Source organism: Lotus japonicus, chromosome 2, assembly GCF_012489685.1.
Source record: "Lotus japonicus ecotype B-129 chromosome 2, LjGifu_v1.2".
Classification (NCBI taxonomy): Eukaryota; Viridiplantae; Streptophyta; class Magnoliopsida; order Fabales; family Fabaceae; genus Lotus; species Lotus japonicus.
Genome location: NC_080042.1, coordinates 85660653 through 85678931, shown reverse-complemented (window position 1 = coordinate 85678931; position 18279 = coordinate 85660653). Strand labels below are relative to the sequence as shown.

At 36.9% G+C, this 18279-nt stretch overlaps 1 protein-coding gene across 1 annotated transcript; it reads right to left on the bottom strand.

Annotated features, from left to right (window-relative positions):
* Positions 1-4173: 4173 nt before the first annotated feature.
* LOC130737161 (uncharacterized) lies at positions 4174-6099 on the bottom strand. The gene is made up of 3 exons (XM_057588925.1): positions 5985-6099; positions 5754-5807; positions 4174-5657 (listed from the first exon to the last, which is right to left on the bottom strand). Exons 1-3 carry the CDS (start codon positions 6097-6099, stop codon positions 4174-4176), a joined length of 1653 nt encoding a protein of 550 aa, XP_057444908.1.
* Between the last annotated feature and the right edge of the window lie 12180 nt (positions 6100-18279).

Here is an 18279-nt window from a genome sequence, read left to right as displayed (position 1 = left end):
TCTCCACCACTCTTATTTCAGTAGGCTATTGGGACTCCGCGAGTTTCTTATTGGGATGTTGTGTGATCTGTTGAAAGAAGGACGCTGCCCCATGGTTGTTAATTCATGACAACTGAGAAGCTTTATTGTCAGGATGTTTGGATTAATCACAGAGGCAGTGGCAGAGAACATGCTTTTATTATCTCGAGGAAATGAAGTTGTTCCTTTCATGGTTGCACACTCTGAACTGCAGGGGCGTATCTAGGTAGGGGCAGGCAGGGGCCATCGCCCCTCAGAACTAACAACTGGAAAAACAACAATATTTCCACTTGTTGATAGATTGATACATCTTGTTTTGACATTTCCTGTTTCAACAGATCGAATTTACAGAACGATCTTTTTATGAAATGAAAGTTGTTAAGATTTCGGCTTTGCAACAATTGAAGATGATCTTCTCATAAATTTATTAATTGTATATATCGAGAGAGAAATTGCTGAAGAACTCTATATTGATACAATAATCGATAAATTTAGTACTATGAAATAACGAAGAGTTGTATTTAAATAATCTTTTATAATTTAAAGTTTATATAATATTTAATGAAGATTTTTTTAGTCTTATATTTCGCCCCCTATAAGAAAATCCTGGATACGCCCCCGCTGAACTGTTAAACTTCATTGCTGCTGAGACTTGCAGGGTCTGCTATACTGGGTCTGCTATACTGATCAAACACGTTGAGATAATGTTTAGTGGATATGTTATACAGTAGAACACTTGGCTTTTGCTTTGTTTGTAATTAAAACAAACCATGACGAGGCATGCAAATTGGTTAATTAGCTTTTAAGTTTTAACACAGCACATGGGTAAGTTTCAAAATCAATAGCAGTTTTGGATCAATTTCTCTCCTATCAGAATCAATTTTGAACCAAGAAGTTTGCAAAATTGATTCTGAATTCAAAATCAATTGTAGAAGATTTCTCAATGCACTAAAGAATACTGTCGAAGTTGGTGGAGATGTAGGTTCCGCTTGATGTTGAATTGATTGTGGTTCCTTGCTGCAACTTGAAATTCTAATTCCCCTAGGATGGGGGATTCCATTTTGTGTGGATGTATCAATGATTTAAAAACCAACTAATATCAATATAAAACTATTTTTTATCTGAGTATAAAACTAAAATTATTTATTTATATATTATTATTAGTTGAATGAAATTAATTGAATAAATTAATTCATATTAATGTATATAAAAAAAGGAATTGGTGTATTTTGATTATAACATTCATATTCATTATGATCAATTACACTCTCAAAAACAATTTTAATCAAGTTATCTAAACAAAATCATCAAATGTAAATCACGTAAATTTAGCTTACATTTTGATCAATTTAGCGGCGAGTTGCAGCAAGGGGGAGCGTTTGGGTTGCTCTTTGATTCATTTTTGTCAATGCATAGAAATTAATCACCATAAAGTAATGTTAAATATAATAAGAATTACACAAATATATCATTCTAGGTCATGTTATAATTTCAACTTGTTAAACAACAACCAATATTTTTTTTCAGCTTTAAGTCTTCAACTTTCTTCAAGCTTATAGTTATAAGTTTCAGTCTTTTTTAACTAGTATTTTTTTTTGGTAGATAGGAGTGTCAAACATAGCTAAAATCATACTATTGTTTATTAAAATAAAATCAATTTTTAATGCAACTTTAAATTCAATTATTTTTTAAACAGACACAAATGGACTCGTGCATGGGAAAATTACGAAAATAGAGAAAAGCAGAACAGAGTCTGTTTGACGAGAGAACCATTCTTTGTTTCAGATCTTACAAAAAACAATGCTGAGAGCCGCTGGCAATTTGTATTATTCTGAAACGGAAGACGCTCTGTTATGGAAGTAGATTGTTGAAGCTGATACTTGTTCTTATTTTCAGTTAAGCTAAGAGATATTTTAATTTTCAATTTCAACTCATTCATTTCCCTTAAAATTTTAATGTTGTTTTGCCTTTTAGTTAGTTTCAATCCTGTGTGTATACTATGGAGTTGTGAATTGGTAATGCATGAGAATGTCTTAGAGACTTTGGAAATTTGATACTTTCTGGAAAATTATCAAGATTTTTTAAGGTCTAGATAGTGTGTAGTACTGTAGTGTGTGTGGAGATTGCAGGATAGGCTGTGGTTGAGATTTAGATGCATGGTGGTGAGTCCTTTTAAGGGATACAAAATGGTGAAATGAAAAATACCAGATCAGAAAGCTGTTTAAAGAATTTCCCATGCATGGAAGGGGAAATGGAAGGTTAACCATGTCTTTGTTCCGATTGATCCATTTAAGATTTTCCGTGTTCTGGCTCTGGTTCATCACTTGTTTTGATTCATGTTGATCCTCATCATGGGGTGTAGCCCTGAGAATAAAGGGTCAAAGAAGGGGACTTGAAAAGGGAGGACTTTGCTGCAACAAGAATTCTGTTCCATTCTAACCAGCAACCATCTTCAGAGAAGCTAACTCAAGTAGTCAAAATCCATTGAGGTGAAGCCATCAGCCATCTTCCATGATGGTTGCATTCTTTGGTTGTGGTCTTGTGATGTCACAGTTCCATCTTCCATGATGGTTGCTTCTACTTCTTTCTCTCAACCTAAAACCACACCACTAGTTGTTGTTGCTAGAATGAATTTTTATGCACAGGTTTCAGCTATCAAACAGATCTTAAAAATCTGTCTAGTGAAATTTTTCTGTTTTCAGTCCCCAAACGTTGTCCTGGAAAGTAATTATATCTATCTAACTTCAGAGGAGGAATAAGAAACAGAGAAACAAAATGATGTTCTGATTAGGTTTTATTATATCTATCTAATTTCAAATGTTCCTTTTATTCAGCCAATTCTTTCTTCCTTTTAATTGATTTTATTTTTCATTTCACTTCTATTTTACTAAATAGGCTAAATTAAGCTTTTCATCCCTAATATTTTCCATAAATATGATTTTCGTCCTTCGCCGGAGCAAGACGTGGCATAGGTCCCTATCTTTTGCCAAAATGATTGATTTTAGTCTCTCCGGCCATTTGGGTCAACGTCGGAGTTCCGCCAGCCCATGTGGCATTGCCACGTGTGGATATGTTATACAGTAGAACACATGGTTTTTTGTTGTTGTAATTATTACAAACCATGATGAGACATGCAGATTGGATGGCTTTTAAGTTTTAACCCACCAGATGGGTAAGTTCCAAAATTAATAGTGTTTTTTATCAATTTCTCTTTAATCCGAACCAAGAATTTTGCTAAACTGATTATGAATTCAATATCAATTGTAGAAGATTTATCAATGCACTAAAGAGAATACTGGCTAAGTTTCTGTATAGCTCATATCCGGTTTAGAGTATGTTGGGTTCTGCGTTTGAACCAACGTAATCGAGTCTGCATCCACTAAACTTGATTTTAACGTGTTTGGAAAAATTTCTTGATTAGATTCTGTTTTTATAATCGAGTTTAGTTGACTCATGGAGATGTAGCTTTCGTGTGATGTTGAATTGATTGTGGTTCCTTGCTGCCACTTGAAATTCTAACTTATTGGCAATGATTCGTTTTTTGCTCTTAGCCAGTGGCCTCAGCGTCTCGAGTACATGAGTACTTATATATTTGACAATCATAACACTTGTACTTCTGTTTGGAAAAACCTTTATATCATGAGGTAGCCATAGATGTATAATCTAATTTTAAACTTTCAAGCATTTTCTTTTAAAATTCAAAATATTATATGCACATTATAGAGTTATTCCTAAAGGATAGCTCAAGATTTTAAGCAGAAGAAACAAGCACATAGGCTAATACATCAGTCTAAAGAAAAGGAAGAGCCCAAACAGGAGCTTTCTCAATCCAAACAAACGTCCCAATAGAATAGGAAAATTTGGCCACTAATTAGTAATGCAATTGTCCTATTTGTTTTACAAACAAATAGGAGCTACCTCCGGGACAATGCACCACGCTTGAAAGAGGGTAAGACAGTTTTGTCTCAAAGAAAACTCAAAACCAAAATCAGAAGCTAAAGCAAAGGAGTATAAAAAAAAGGCCTCCGTAATTGCCGGGGAGAGGACTCCAACTGAAAATGAAGCCACCAATGCTATCACCTTGCCATTGTGATCACGAACCACACAACCAAAACCGACCAAGTTTTTTTTTTTTTGAAACTAAACTTAATATTATTAAGGGCCAAATGGAGAAGCAAGTACATCCAAGTTTACCAAACCAATAACGGCATCGGAAACTTCTTCCACCCATACTGAATTCGCATAAGTGGAAGCGTTCTTAGCCAAAAAGTCTGCAACTGAGTTGCCAGTACGTCTAACAAAAGATAAAGAAAAGAAATCAAAAAACGAAACATAAGTACGACAATCTCTAATAATGTTATCCAAATAGGAACGACCCACCACAGCCTTCTGCCACCACTGGAACAACTGGAGGCAATCTGTCTCCAGACAAACTCTCCTAAAGCTAAGCTCTGTTGCCGACTGCATCGCCCACCTCAAACCACAAGCCTCCGCCAACAAAGCTGATAGAGTGGGCACCGGATAGGACGTCGCTGATGCCATGATCTCGCCACGATGATTGCGAGCAACCATTCCCAACCCTGCCACGTTACCATCCACAAAAGAAGCATCAAAGTTAAGTTTTACCACTCGTTCTTGCGGTCGCCACCACACAGCTATGCTTGTCGTGGACTCCTCACGGGCCCTTGGAAGAGCCACCCTTGTCATCCCAAGCACACGATCAATAACCTCCGCCACCACCAGCTTGCCATCACGAAAGAGAACTCTGTTTCTCACCTCCCATATTTGATAAATCATTGTTTGTGCCATTGCCACCACCTCGGGTTGTTGCTCATGTATTATCGATGTCCACAAGGCCTGGAAAGACGACACGCTCTCGACTCGAAGGGAGAGGGGTGAAGCATACCAAATCGCCATCGCTGCCGAGCACCGCATAAAGATATGCTCAGTGGACTCGCTGTCATGGTCGCAAAAAACACAGCCTGGGTCCGTATCCACATGACGCAGGAAGAGTTGAGCCCAAACTGGAAGAAAACCCCGGATTGCTCTCCAAACTATTTCCTTGCACCTTGGGAGAGCGTCGGTTGACCAGAATTGGCGCCAAAGTTTGGGTGGTAACGTCAACCTCATAGATGAAGATGATGAAGCCGCCTCCAATGCTAGCAAGCCACAAATGAAATTATAACCTGTTTTAGAAGTATATTGGCCATCGGAAGCATGAGGCCAAGCTAACACATCCTCCCCGCCATGCAAATCCAAAGGAATGCCAAGAATATGTGATGTTGTCGCTGGGTGAAAACCCTCTTCAACCCACTCACGGTTCCAACGTTTTGGACCTTCCTCGATCATATCTGAAACCCGAACAATGCCAAGAGCCTCCGCTACGTCAACCCGATATGTGAGCGGGACTCCATTCGGCAACCATTTATCAGTCCATGCTTGGACCTTCGAGCCATCTCCAATGGGCCATAATCCTCCTCTTTCAAAAATCCAGCTAGTTTTGAGGATGCTGGTCCAAGCGTAGCTAGGATGGTAACCCTTTCGGGCTCCCCAAACCGAGCCTCTCGGGAAGTATACTCCCTTGAACACCCTCGCTAGTAAAGTCTCTGGATGAGTGTAAATACGCCACCAATTCTTTGCTACAAGAGACAAATTAAAAGACTTGAAGTCTCTAAAGCTCAAACCTCCATCTGCTTTGTTCTTACATAGGTTTTTCTAGCTCGTCCAATGCATACCACGTCGGCTAACATCACCACTCCAAAAGATTCTGGATATCATGCTATCAATCTCTGCACAAATACCATCCGATAAGATAAAACATGGCATTACATAAGAAGGAATTGCCTGAGCAACTGATTTAATTAAAGTTTCCCTCCCTACCCGTGAAAGAGCCTTTTCTTTCCACCCTTTTAATTTCTTCCATACTCTTTCTTTCACAAAGTTGAAAATTTGTGTTTTAGACTTACCAATGACAGTTGGCAACCTTAGATATTTATCATAACTCTCGACCGCCTTTACATTCAGAAGTTGTTTAAGCTCATTAAATCTAGTATCAGACACGTTTCGGCTTACTGAGAGCATGGACTTATCAAGGTTGATAACTTGTCAGGAAGCTCGCTCGTACTTGGCTATAATAGCCTGCAGGGTTCGGGATTCATCCACATCTGCTTTAGCAAACAAAATGCTATCGTCTACAAAAAGTAAATGAGAGATTACGGGTGCCGCTCTTGCGACACGGATACCACTCAAATTTGCAGAAATAATAGATTTTTCGATCAAAGCTGAGAAAACTTCTCCGCATAAAATGAACAAATATGGTGATAGTGGGTCCCCCTGTCGGAGGCCACGAGCTGGTGCAAAAACAGATTGTGAATTACCATTAAGCATAATAGAAAAGGAGACAGTTGAGACACAGCTCATAATCAAACTCACCCACGTCGGGGGAAACCCCATTTTTTCCATAACGGATCGCAGAAAGGATCATTCAATTCGGTCATAGGCTTTCGACATGTCTAACTTCATAGCCATAATGCCATTTCGGCCAGTAATTTTCTTCTTCATGTAGTGAAAACATTCGTGAGCCACTAGAGCATTATCAGTAATGAGCCTATAAGGCACAAAGGCACTCTGTGTTTCACAAATTAAATCAGGTAAAATTACCTTCATTCTATTGGCAATTGTCTTGGTCACAATTTTGAAAATTACGTTACATAAACTGATAGGCCTAAAATGAGTAGCATGCTCAGCCTTTTTAATCTTAGGTATAAGAACAAGTAAAGTATGATTAATGGTACCCGGTGATATCTGTCCCTGGAGAACCTGCAGGCAGAAGCGCACCACATCATCACCAATAATTGCCCATAACTTTTGATAAAAAAGAGCTGGGAGACCGTCAGCACCAGGAGCCTTCGTCGGATGCATTTGAAACAAAGCTTCTTCCACCTCTTCTCTCGAAAAAGGGTCAGATAACACATCCAGATGGGATTGGGTTATCCTTCCCGACACCAAATCAGTGGCCTCATCAATCCCCGAAGGGTTGGAAGATGCAAAAAGTTGCATAAAATAGTCCATATGGACACGAGAAATATCTCTACCATCCTCAAACTTTCGCCATTGGTCATCCTTAATCATCTCAATCATGTTCCTCTTTCTGCGTTGTGAAGCTTTTTGGTGAAAAAACCTTGTGTTTTTATCTCCATTTTGTAGCCAGGTGGCTCTAGACCGCTGGCTCCACCATAACTCTTCCTGTGCCAATAACCTGTCCAGCTCTTGTTCTGCCTCATGAGTGGCCTTGATCACATGATCATCCTGAACCCGCCGTTGCAAGTCTTGGAGCAAGCCTTGAGTATCTAAAATTTTCCTTGGAAGATCCCCAAATTTTTTACGTCCCCAATCATCAAGAACTCCGCTGAGTTCTGAAATTTTGGCCATCATATTAGTTGTATCACGACACGAGGTCTCAGTAACAACCTCCGCACATTCGTCTCCCTCGCTCAGCCACATCTCTTCAAAGCGGAACCTATGTTCCCTTCTCATCTCCTTCCGGATCCTACGAGAACCACAAGATAATAAAATAGGGTTATGGTCAGAATGATACCTCGGTAAGTGAGTGACCACCGTCGTAGGCAAAAGCTCGTCCCAAGCATCATTGGTAAGAGCATAATCCAGTCGTTCCTGGATTGTTCTACGAGCCACCCGCTTGTTCGACCACGTGAATCGATACCCTGTGAAATCTACCTCATGCAATCCCAGGTCTGTGCACACTTGGTTAGCCATCTGAAGATGTCCCAAATCAGGAGGGTCTCCTCCAAGTTTATCCCTTGGAGAAAGAATGTCATTAAAATCACCCACTATCACACTGGGCCGTAAAGGATCAGTAATCAAACGAGTCACCAGCCTCCAAGTCTCATCCTTAAGACGATCCTCCGGAAAACCATAAACAAAGATAACAGTCATAGGACATAGGTCCTTAGGATGCAAAATAGTGCAAAGGATATGGTTAAGAGAAGCTGATAGAATTTCCACCTGGATCTCTTGTCTCCGCCATAAACATAAACCACCTGCTCTCGAACGACCATGTCCAGCACATTGGACCGGAAAAATATTAGACAAACCACCCATTCCTCTCTGATTTGAAGCCTCTATTGTATACCGCCTAGTCTCCATGGCAAACACCACATCGGGATCTTTTGAACGGACAAGCCGCTTCAAGGCCATAACTGCCGGCTGGTTCCCAAGCCCCCGACAGTTCCAAGCTAGGATCTTCATTGAGGTGGGCGGGACTGCTTAGCAGGCCCCGCCATCCCTAATCCAGAATCAGTTGTTTTCTTCTTCAAAGGTGGTGAAAAACTGGTGCTTTGTGGATCAAACATGGAAGAAGACACGCTTGACCTTTTCCTCTGCTCCCCTCATGCCGAGCTCCCCCTCCCTCTCGGATTTGAATCCCACGGGAACCACTTCTCTGCTGCCTCTTCCATGGGCTGTTGTTCCCATGCACACGTTGTGTGCCAAAAGAAAATTCAAACCCAGCCTTTTCTTTTCCAATCCTCTTGTTTTTTCCCCCAACATCATCGGAGGACTGTTTTCCCGTTTGCTAAGCAGAGGGACCCTTCTTATCATCTCCGGTGGTCAGCTTCGTGTTCGGATCCTCCTCAACATTCTTCTTTTCGGTCACATTCCCTGCATGCTCCACTTCGGGTTCATCACCAACCTCATGGTTCTCTTCGTCATCCTCCTCATTCTCCTCATGTGCCTCATCTTCTTCCTGCCTATAATTCCCTTCCTCCCGTCGTACCCCACGCCGTTTCTCAGTTTCGCCACGAATCTAGTAGCCATAGCGGAGTGGTGAGCCATCATCGGGTAGGACACAGTCAGCCAACACATGATCTATCATTCCACATCGGAAACAGAAGTTCACTATTTTTTCTTACTTGAAGGAGACCCTTACCGGAGCTCCGCCTTGCCCCGCCACCATCTGCCCCCTTCTCAATGGAGCAGTGATATCCAGCCAAACTCTGATTCGAAGGCTAACACCATACCGATGTGCCTCGTATTTGTCCCATTCCAGAAAACCTCCAAAATGGAGTTTAGTTGACACAACTTCTGTTACATGGTGAGCTTAGAGCCCAAACTAGCTAACAAAGCCTCTACGGAACACGGTTCCACACGAATCATAAAATAGATGACTAATGCATCCTTGTGGAGGGTGGTGCAAAGTGTGACATACATCTTAAATCTTTAAAAATAGCATGTTCTTTAGTGCACTCGACCAAAAAAAAAGAGGGTGGTGCAGCAGCTTGGCTTCATGATCGCTAGTCCTTCTTCATCAACGTTAGAATCGAATTCACAATAGCAGCACGAGGATGTTGAGGGTGACACGGCTGAATGATCCTGGATTCTAGCTGTTGATGTATAATCTAATTTTAAACTTTTAAGCATTTTCTTTTAAAAGTTTAAACATTATATGCACATTATCATTGACTTAAACTAACTGATATTAGTATAAAACGAAACTTAAGTATTTAACGTTCTATTATGTAAAGATAAGAGCAAGACACTGCAGAACCGACATAGGGTACTTCAGCTGGATCACTTCTCATATAGTACTATTTACTTAATGAAAATAATTTAAATATAATTTATATATTATCATTAATTTAATAAAGTAACTCATATTCTTCATCGGTAAATTAACAGTAACAACACCCCTACACTGTCAGGCTTGTAGTCCACTCTCGCCGTAACAACTCTTTTGCTGCAATCACGTAGCATGCTCTTGGCAGTCTATCTCGCAAGCTACAGTCTTGTAACCTTTCTCTCAAGCCAGCTCCAAGCCTTGCTTCAGAGCCAACGCCTAAGCAAGAAGAGGAGTGCCACCAACCTGGTGCAAATGGAAACCAATCACCCATCAGCTTTGAGCATCACGAATCAATCCCCTTGAGCCCATATATTGTAGACCTTCAAGGAAGCTCCCGTCGGTATTGAGGGGCATGCCTGAGATGGGTTTGTCCCCTGATGATGTTAGTTATACCACTGTTATATCCGGGTTTTGCCGAAACCGGGAGCTGTGGAAGGCGTATGACTTGAAGGTGGAGATGGATGAAAAGAAAGATATCTGTGGGATGGATCAAGTCGAGTATGAATCACTTATGCAAAGCCTGTCCGATGATGATGCTTATGCTATTTTGATGAAGGGTTATTTTGCTGAAGGTAACTTGGAAAAGGCTTCTAAATTGGAAGATGAAATTAGAATCTTTAGAAAAGAGATGCGTTGGAGAAGTAACCATGGATTGTGTTCATATGCTTCAGCAAGTACCTAATATCTTTGGTTTTTCTTGTTGAATTCAGTTACCATAAACCTTGAGCTGACTCTTCCAGTTTGCATCTAGCATGCTTTGACTTGGAGACTTGCAATATGGAAAGTTCTCCCTTGCTAGGAAATAAATTTATCATCTTTTACCTGGAACTCTACAGCTATCAAAGACCTCCTTCTAGACCGGGTCAATCATTTCCCTTATCTATCTCCTCTGCTTTAGAAATTCCTAACATCAAATTTACTAAGAGGTATTGATGATTCTATTTCATTCAAATGTCATTATGATGAACCAAGTGTGTGATGGGTTTTAAGATAAGTCAGGTTCCTTCTTTTTGTCGGGCTATCGTGTTCCTAACTTGCACTGTCATTTTATTTTTCTAAACTATCTGGCATGTTATATACTAATACAACGGGTTGAAACAAGAACTCTTAGTGTAGTTCAAACATGAAATCACATTAAACCAGATGAAACACTTCATCTCCTGTCAAGTCATTTTCATCCTGCCAATGATTCAATAATGTTATCTTCACACCTCTCTTTGAGGTGGAGAGAGGTGGAATGAAGAGAGAGATAGGAAGAAAAGAAAAAGTAAGAGAGAGAAAGTATCAGATGTGATAGATGATAAGAGGAGAGAAATAGAAATAAAAAGAGGTGGAAATGAAATGTTTCAAAGATGAGGTGTGTATGTATCATTACTCGCCAATGATTTACAAGACCTTCGTGTGTTATCCAGTTGAAATCCTGTTCAAAGAGATAAAATCTTCACTTTGATCTTATCACTTCCATAGGATTTAATACTTTAGACTAATTAGCATCTTTGTAAATTCATTCACAATTGATTCAAAGGTCAGAATCAATTATGAAGAAATATTTTGTGTATGTGTATAAGTCTAAAGCATGATGTTAGCTTTTGTGCTTGTCGACTGTGAGTTTGGTTTCAATATGGTTTCCATTGTGTATATGAGTAGTCTCTTTGTGTTAAAATCAATATTAAGTAAAATTAAGTTTGATCCAAACTTCCAAACTTTTGCTATAAGAAAAACAAATTGTCTTCATAATTTATTATTCATTCACATGATTGTAATCTAAATATGGTTCATTTTTTTAGTTAGTTATTTTAACTCAAATCTTAATTTGACAAGAAAAGTGGGGTTAACTTTTGCTTCAATAATTAAACAAACAGAGCCTGAGACTAATCATCCATAACCTTTTTATGGGTTGCAGTCTTAAATGGAACTTCAGAAGGACTCATGGGGTGGTAGTTGGTGTTCGTTTAATGCTTGGGAAGAATTTAAGCTCGCCACCATTCATCCCATGTAACTACTAGTTATGATGAGACAAGTCCTCTTTTCTAGAAACATTACAATAAGAAAACTGCAAGTATATGTTATAATTGAGACCTGAGATACCCAAAAACATATAACTCCTTATGGCACATTCACTTATTGCGGTGGAACTTGTTTTACTTTTATCTTCGTGTACCCTCAATCCTCATACATCACAACCTACCTTATCTTTGTGCATGTTTGATATATTTATTTGGATTAGCTTCTGTATTTTCAGAATCAGTGACGTTATGATGACACTTTAAAGATAGTCATGGACATGATTTTAAATTACGGCCCAGTTGTGGATGATGCATCACGAAATTACAAATAAATGTGGGATGATGCGGACCCAATTGCAGTTTTGCAGTTGTGTTGTTGATGCGGGGACTCCAACCTCCGTTATGTTGTGGTTGCAATTGCAATTGTGGATCTCAATTTGATATCCCGCTCAGAGTGGCTTATACTCAGAATTGATTTTAACTTTATATTCAATTGTAGAATGATTTTCAAACGTTCATCTATTCTAAAACAGTAAAACCAAAATCAATTTCTTGGAAGAAACCTATGAGTAAAGAAAACTTAATGAAACATCCTATTTGTGCATGATATATGTTCAATATTTTTTTGGCTAATTCTACGAGCATGCATACATTTCCTTCTTATCTTTGGACTTTTAAAGTGGGTCAGGTTAGCAGTGAGCAAAATCTACTGGATCAAAACTTGAAACAGACGCAATGTTAACTTTAACCATTCTCACTCACTAGTTATCTCTACATCATTTTTTTTTTTGCTACAAACTTGGTTCGTATTATTGACACAACAATAATCCTCATCAAGATTTCAATGGCTGTTTCTAGAATTTTGATGTATTAGGGAGATTTTCTTTCTCAAACTTGATTGGTTTCCATTAAGACAGAGAAGTTAAGGTTGTTAATGTGACTTGTACTGCGTTATCCCACTATGCATATTTAACAAGTTCAAGAAAATGATGGGAAGCAGTGACTGCTAACAAAAAAGAGATTATTTTAATTACTTGCATATGGAGCCAACAATTATGTCTTACTTTATGAACAAATAAATTAATAAACCTATTGAGGCAAGAAAAAAAAGATAGAGCATTCTAAAATCTCTTGGACAAGTTCTTCATGGCAGAATAAGGACTACATGTAAAACAACTGTCTATGGATCCCTCTTATAGTCCCACGGCCGTCTCATATGAGAGGTACCATTCTGCAAATTTAATTCATGCCAGTTTGTTTGGACCTTGATTGGGAACTTGTTATTGGCATCATTCTCCACCACCATAACAAATAATTCAATATGGTGTCCCATATTAGAGCATACCAATAAGTGTTTTATTTAAAAATATTTTGACTTTAAAGACTGAATCAACTATAGAAAATAAATTATGTGAGTAACTTATGGATTTCAGAATTATTTCAACATAAAATAGAATAATCCAAATATGCTATAAGTGTCGGAGCATCTTTGATTCCTTATTTACAAGGATTAGAGTTGATTTTTTTCACCATAAAAAATTGTTTTTTTAGGTGTTTCAGTGTTTCCTTTCACAAATGATAGTAGATCTAAAATTGATTCTTGTATGAAGCTACAAATCAGTCAACACTGGCCAGTTGTGCGATTTTAAAACTGTATTTCACAATATTATCCCATAAAATAATATTTTCTTATAGATGTATTCAAATATAGACTTTTTTTGTTTTTCAACTAATTTTTATTATAGTGCAAGTTTGGATACTGAGTGAAAAATTACGGTATAGCGAAAATCACAATGGTTATAAACAAGTTTTCTTAACTTTTACAACTGTGTTGTCCACCGTAATTTTAACCTACTTTGATTTCTACCCTCTTATCATACAAGTGCATAATCAATTTTTTCAAAATCAATTATATCAATATCATTTGAGACAACCCATAACCTCTAAGCTGCTGCAGTCTTGATGAGGTTTAAATTTCTTGCCAAGCATCTTCACATGAAGTGACTAATGGGGTCCCTTGTTTCTTTCACATTGGCTTAATTATACTGGTCTTTATGATAGGCTAGAGGCTCAAATCAGGTAGTTATACATCATCAATTAATTTGCTTGTCCTTGTGTGGTACTAATAAGAAATTGCCACGTCATTGGAGTGGTCTTATTCAAATGGAGGTGGGGATGGCCATGTAGGGTGCCCTCCATTGAATCAAACCAAGTGCATGGTTTTTGCTTAGGCAACACCCTTAACCACCAAGACACCGCAGTGGCATCTTTATCCAATTGTGGGCTAAAGCTTTATGGTGAATAGAACATAGCATGGAAGGGTGAAATGATGTGAGGAAAAAAAAAAGTATAATAATGACAATAACAAGTGTGCCAAACAAGCAAGGCTAAGACAATGACCATGAATGGTAAGGGAAACAATGTGGTTTTGATCCGCCGGACTAACTTGCTTAAATTGTAAAACGAATTGAGGTGAGTCAGATAATTCAGCTCGTAAACTCACATAACATGCCCACCAACTCGACAAGCTAACTTATTTTTTTTAAAATATATTTTTAAATGTTTTGAGCAGGTTATGGTGGGTTAACTCATCAACTGACGAGTGAACCTGTCAAAAAAATTCTATATTTTTACATCATATTATTATATTTTTTTAATTATATATTTTAGTCGCAAGTCAACCCGTCAAACCACTACTAAATGGGATGAGTTACAAAATTCGCATTTCTAACTTAAATTTTCTAGCGGACCAACTCGACTCAATCTGCTTTATTGAGTTGAAAGCGGGGTGAGGCGAGTTGGCCTATAATGTCATCCATAATGTGTGATTGACTCAATTGCTATATATTTCTTTCCTCTTAAATAAATTTTAAATTTAAGTTTTGTAAATAAAATATTACTGACTGAAAGAGTTAGTTAAATGAAATATAAATGTTTCTTACTCGAACAAGACTACTCGTATCAAAATACAATACAAGTGCAACACCAGAGACTCAGAGAGGTTCACTCTGTATCAAAGTGGCTGACTTGTGTGGGGCCAAGTCTCCACTTCAAGGACACCAACCCCTCAAAGAAAGGCCACCTCAGTATTCTATTGATTTACGCAACAAACAAATTTTCAAAGAAAGAGCAAAAAATAAAATTGAATGAGGGGTGTGTCATGTGTGTATGGAGCCGGCCCAGACAGGAAGGGCCCACATGATTGGACCTCACATGGGGCCCAATATACGTTTGAGGGGAGCCACAAAGGGATAGGCCACAGTCAGTGGTGGCGTTATATTCCTTTCCTATGAGAAAAAGCAAAAAAGGAGATGGGAACCCTCCACCCATTTGGAAGAAGAATGAGAAAATCAATTAAATCATAAACAAAACAGAAAAGATAGAACAATCAGAGAGAAGAGGAGGGGGACAAAGTGGAAGGATGTTAATCTCATCATTGTAAAGTTTAGAAAAGAAAAAATATTCCCATTTGACTTTGTTATATCTCATCATACGCCATTGATTGTACCATATTTACATTTAAGGGAAAATTTACATGCTCACTCTTTTGTCATCCCCTACTACTTGTGCTTGATGTTCTTCTTTGAGTTGACAAAATCAACTTGTTTTCAACCATACTAATCTTTTGTATTTCAGTACATCTATTTTGTGAACACATTATACTTTGAGTTTCTTTTATTCATATTATGTTTCTAAAAAGGGAAATATTAAAAAAATCTATTTAATTACTTATTTATCAACAAAAGTTGCTTTTAAATTCTTGTAATTATGAAACTTCATTTAAGTTAAAGTGTTTCATGTCCATGACTATTTTTCGCACAACCCATGTTGGATTTGTTCAAATACCATGTTGAGCTCGAATAAGTTTTTATTAACATGACGAAAGTAAGTTTTTCTTAACGACTAATTATAAGTGAATGTCGAAAGATTTGACATCCAACCAACCCTCAATTTTGTGATAGTATTTTATCATCACAAAATGAATTTTAAAAAAAATACATAAAACACAATTATGATGGTTTTAAAGCGCCATAAATTTCATGTATATTTTTGTATGAAAATTTATGGTCATTTCAAACCGCAAGATTTGTGTTTTTTTTTAACTTACCACAAAATGAATTTTAAAAAAAATACATAAAACACAATTATGATGGTTTTAAAGCGCCATAAATTTCATGTATATTTTTGTATGAAAATTTATGGTCATTTCAAACCGCAAGATTTGTGTTTTTTTTTAACTTACCACTTTGTTGTCATAAAGATCGTCACAAAAACTGTGTCACCCATGTATTTACATTGTACACCGTTCATATATAAATATTTTTTCCAAACACTCTTTAAAAAAAACCATAATTTTTATTTAATTGAAGACATGAAATCAAATCATCACTCAAACTTTTTGTATTCTACATATATTCTAGTAATATGGTGTAGTCATGAGTCTAATGTTTGAATTATTGAGTCTAATAATGTCATAAAATTATGAACATGAATAAAAGTCATAGTTTTGCATCACAAGCATGTTTCTTTTTTTTTGGTAGTTTTTTTTTTGGTAGTTATCACAAGCATGTTTCAAAACTATTGAAAAAGACATTCTCTGTCGATATGCTTGTGAATAAATCCGTATCATGGATAGAGAGAGAGAAGAAAAGGAGAAGAATTTGAGGACTAATTAAATTAAGGGCAGTTCAGTGGTGCCTGCTAGATCCCAAGAAATGCACATGATGAGAGCACAAAGTGTGTTGTCCATATATTAACACTTTTCTTTTGATCACTTTGACAGAGGGAAAGAAAAGAAGAGAGAATGGGAGTGAGGTATTGTTGTCTGATATAAACTGATTGCACCCGAATAATGCTGACAGCACCATTGAAGCATGAAAGACATTTTCCCATGTTGGAAGTCAATTCTCTCTTTTTTTTTTTTAAATGTTATCGACATTCTAACACTCTTTTTCCAATGATTTGTCATTTATCAGTTAAAATTTATGTGAGATTTAATAAAAATATGTATATTTTAATTCTAATTTTATTGAACCTACACGAATCTCAATCAATATAGTTAATAAATATTTGCCATTAGTACCTATTAAAATAAATGTTGATACTTGATAGTGCTCTTCTTTCTTTTTATTTTTCTTCCAATTGTCCACATGGTATTTGCCATTGGCATGCTTGGAATGGAATTAACGCAAAGTCGTGTGGAGCAGATCATTGGAAAATCTTTTCTTTTCTGAAACTTCAATCTTGACTCTTTGTTCTCCTCCCTTATCATATCCAAACAAAGATCTTGACTATTTCATTTTTATATTGTTGTGTTTTCAACTATGTAGAGATGTCAATTTCCCCTGTTTCTGTCATTTTGTGCATTTTCAATGTCCTTTTGGCATTCATATTTGTTGTTTTGTGATCAAATTTAAATTTTTTTTGTATATTGTCAATTCATTCACCAGCACCAACTTGTCATGTGCGTGTATATGTGCAAATGGTTGTAGAATGATTTTCTCTTTATCACCCATGTTAGGACAGTTTTTTATTAAATATTAAAGGTTTTGGCTTTTCCTTGAAATTTGGACTTGAAGGCATGGAATGTTTCATTTATGCTGCTATAACATAATATCATTAATTTGTTTATCAGTAGTATAACACGATGAATTCTATACATGAATTTTAACAAAATTAAATATTCAACAATCAATCAAATAACACTAAACAAATCCACTCAACATGGAGGTTGAAAAACAAGAATGTAGTAATTCGTAGATATTTGCATAATGCATATAGCCAACTTACGCTTAAAGTAAGAAAGAAATAGAAGAAAGAGAGAAATAATGGATGTAGTAAAAAAGGGAGATAAAAAAAAAGAAAAGTAATGTGTTTGTTACGTGTTTTCACTGTTTATAGCACAAATATCGTTACTGAAATAAAAAATTATGCCACGTAGAGATGGAAGGGGTGTCAAAAGTACCGAGCAAGACCCTCGACCCACTCTATCCAAGTCCATTTCAACTCTTTGGGTCGAGTTGGGTCAACCTTCGGGTAAAAAATAAACGAAAAATAGTGTATTGGCACAAGAGGAAGAATAAAACTGGACTCTTAACACTCGCACTGTCATTTCTGTGCCGCACAACACAAAGTCCCAAAACCTAGTCCCCAGCTTCCTCTTCTTCCCATCTGCATCAGACCCACCGAGCCCCAAATTTATCATGCTTAAAAGTATTAAAATTGAAGAAAACAATTATATAAAAATTTATACACTAAATTTAAAATTACAAATGACTTGTTGACCAAATTAGGAAAAATACAATAACTAAGTTTAAATATTATTAAATAAATTTCAATATCTAGCAATATATGAATTTTTCAAAATAAAAAGTGTAATATGTAAGTGTGAGTTAGAATATAGGATTTTCTACCAGTTAATTTTGAATTACCAATTTCCGAAATTTCTTGTGTATTAAAATAGTATTTAATTTACTATTTAGGCCATTTGCTATTTTCTATAATAAAGGGTAAATTTTTCAAATAAATATTAAGGCGAGGACCCAATAAGGAAGGGAGTATAAATGTATGTTGACATAACCCCATAAGTAAAGGTATAACCTTTCGCTTAATACTATA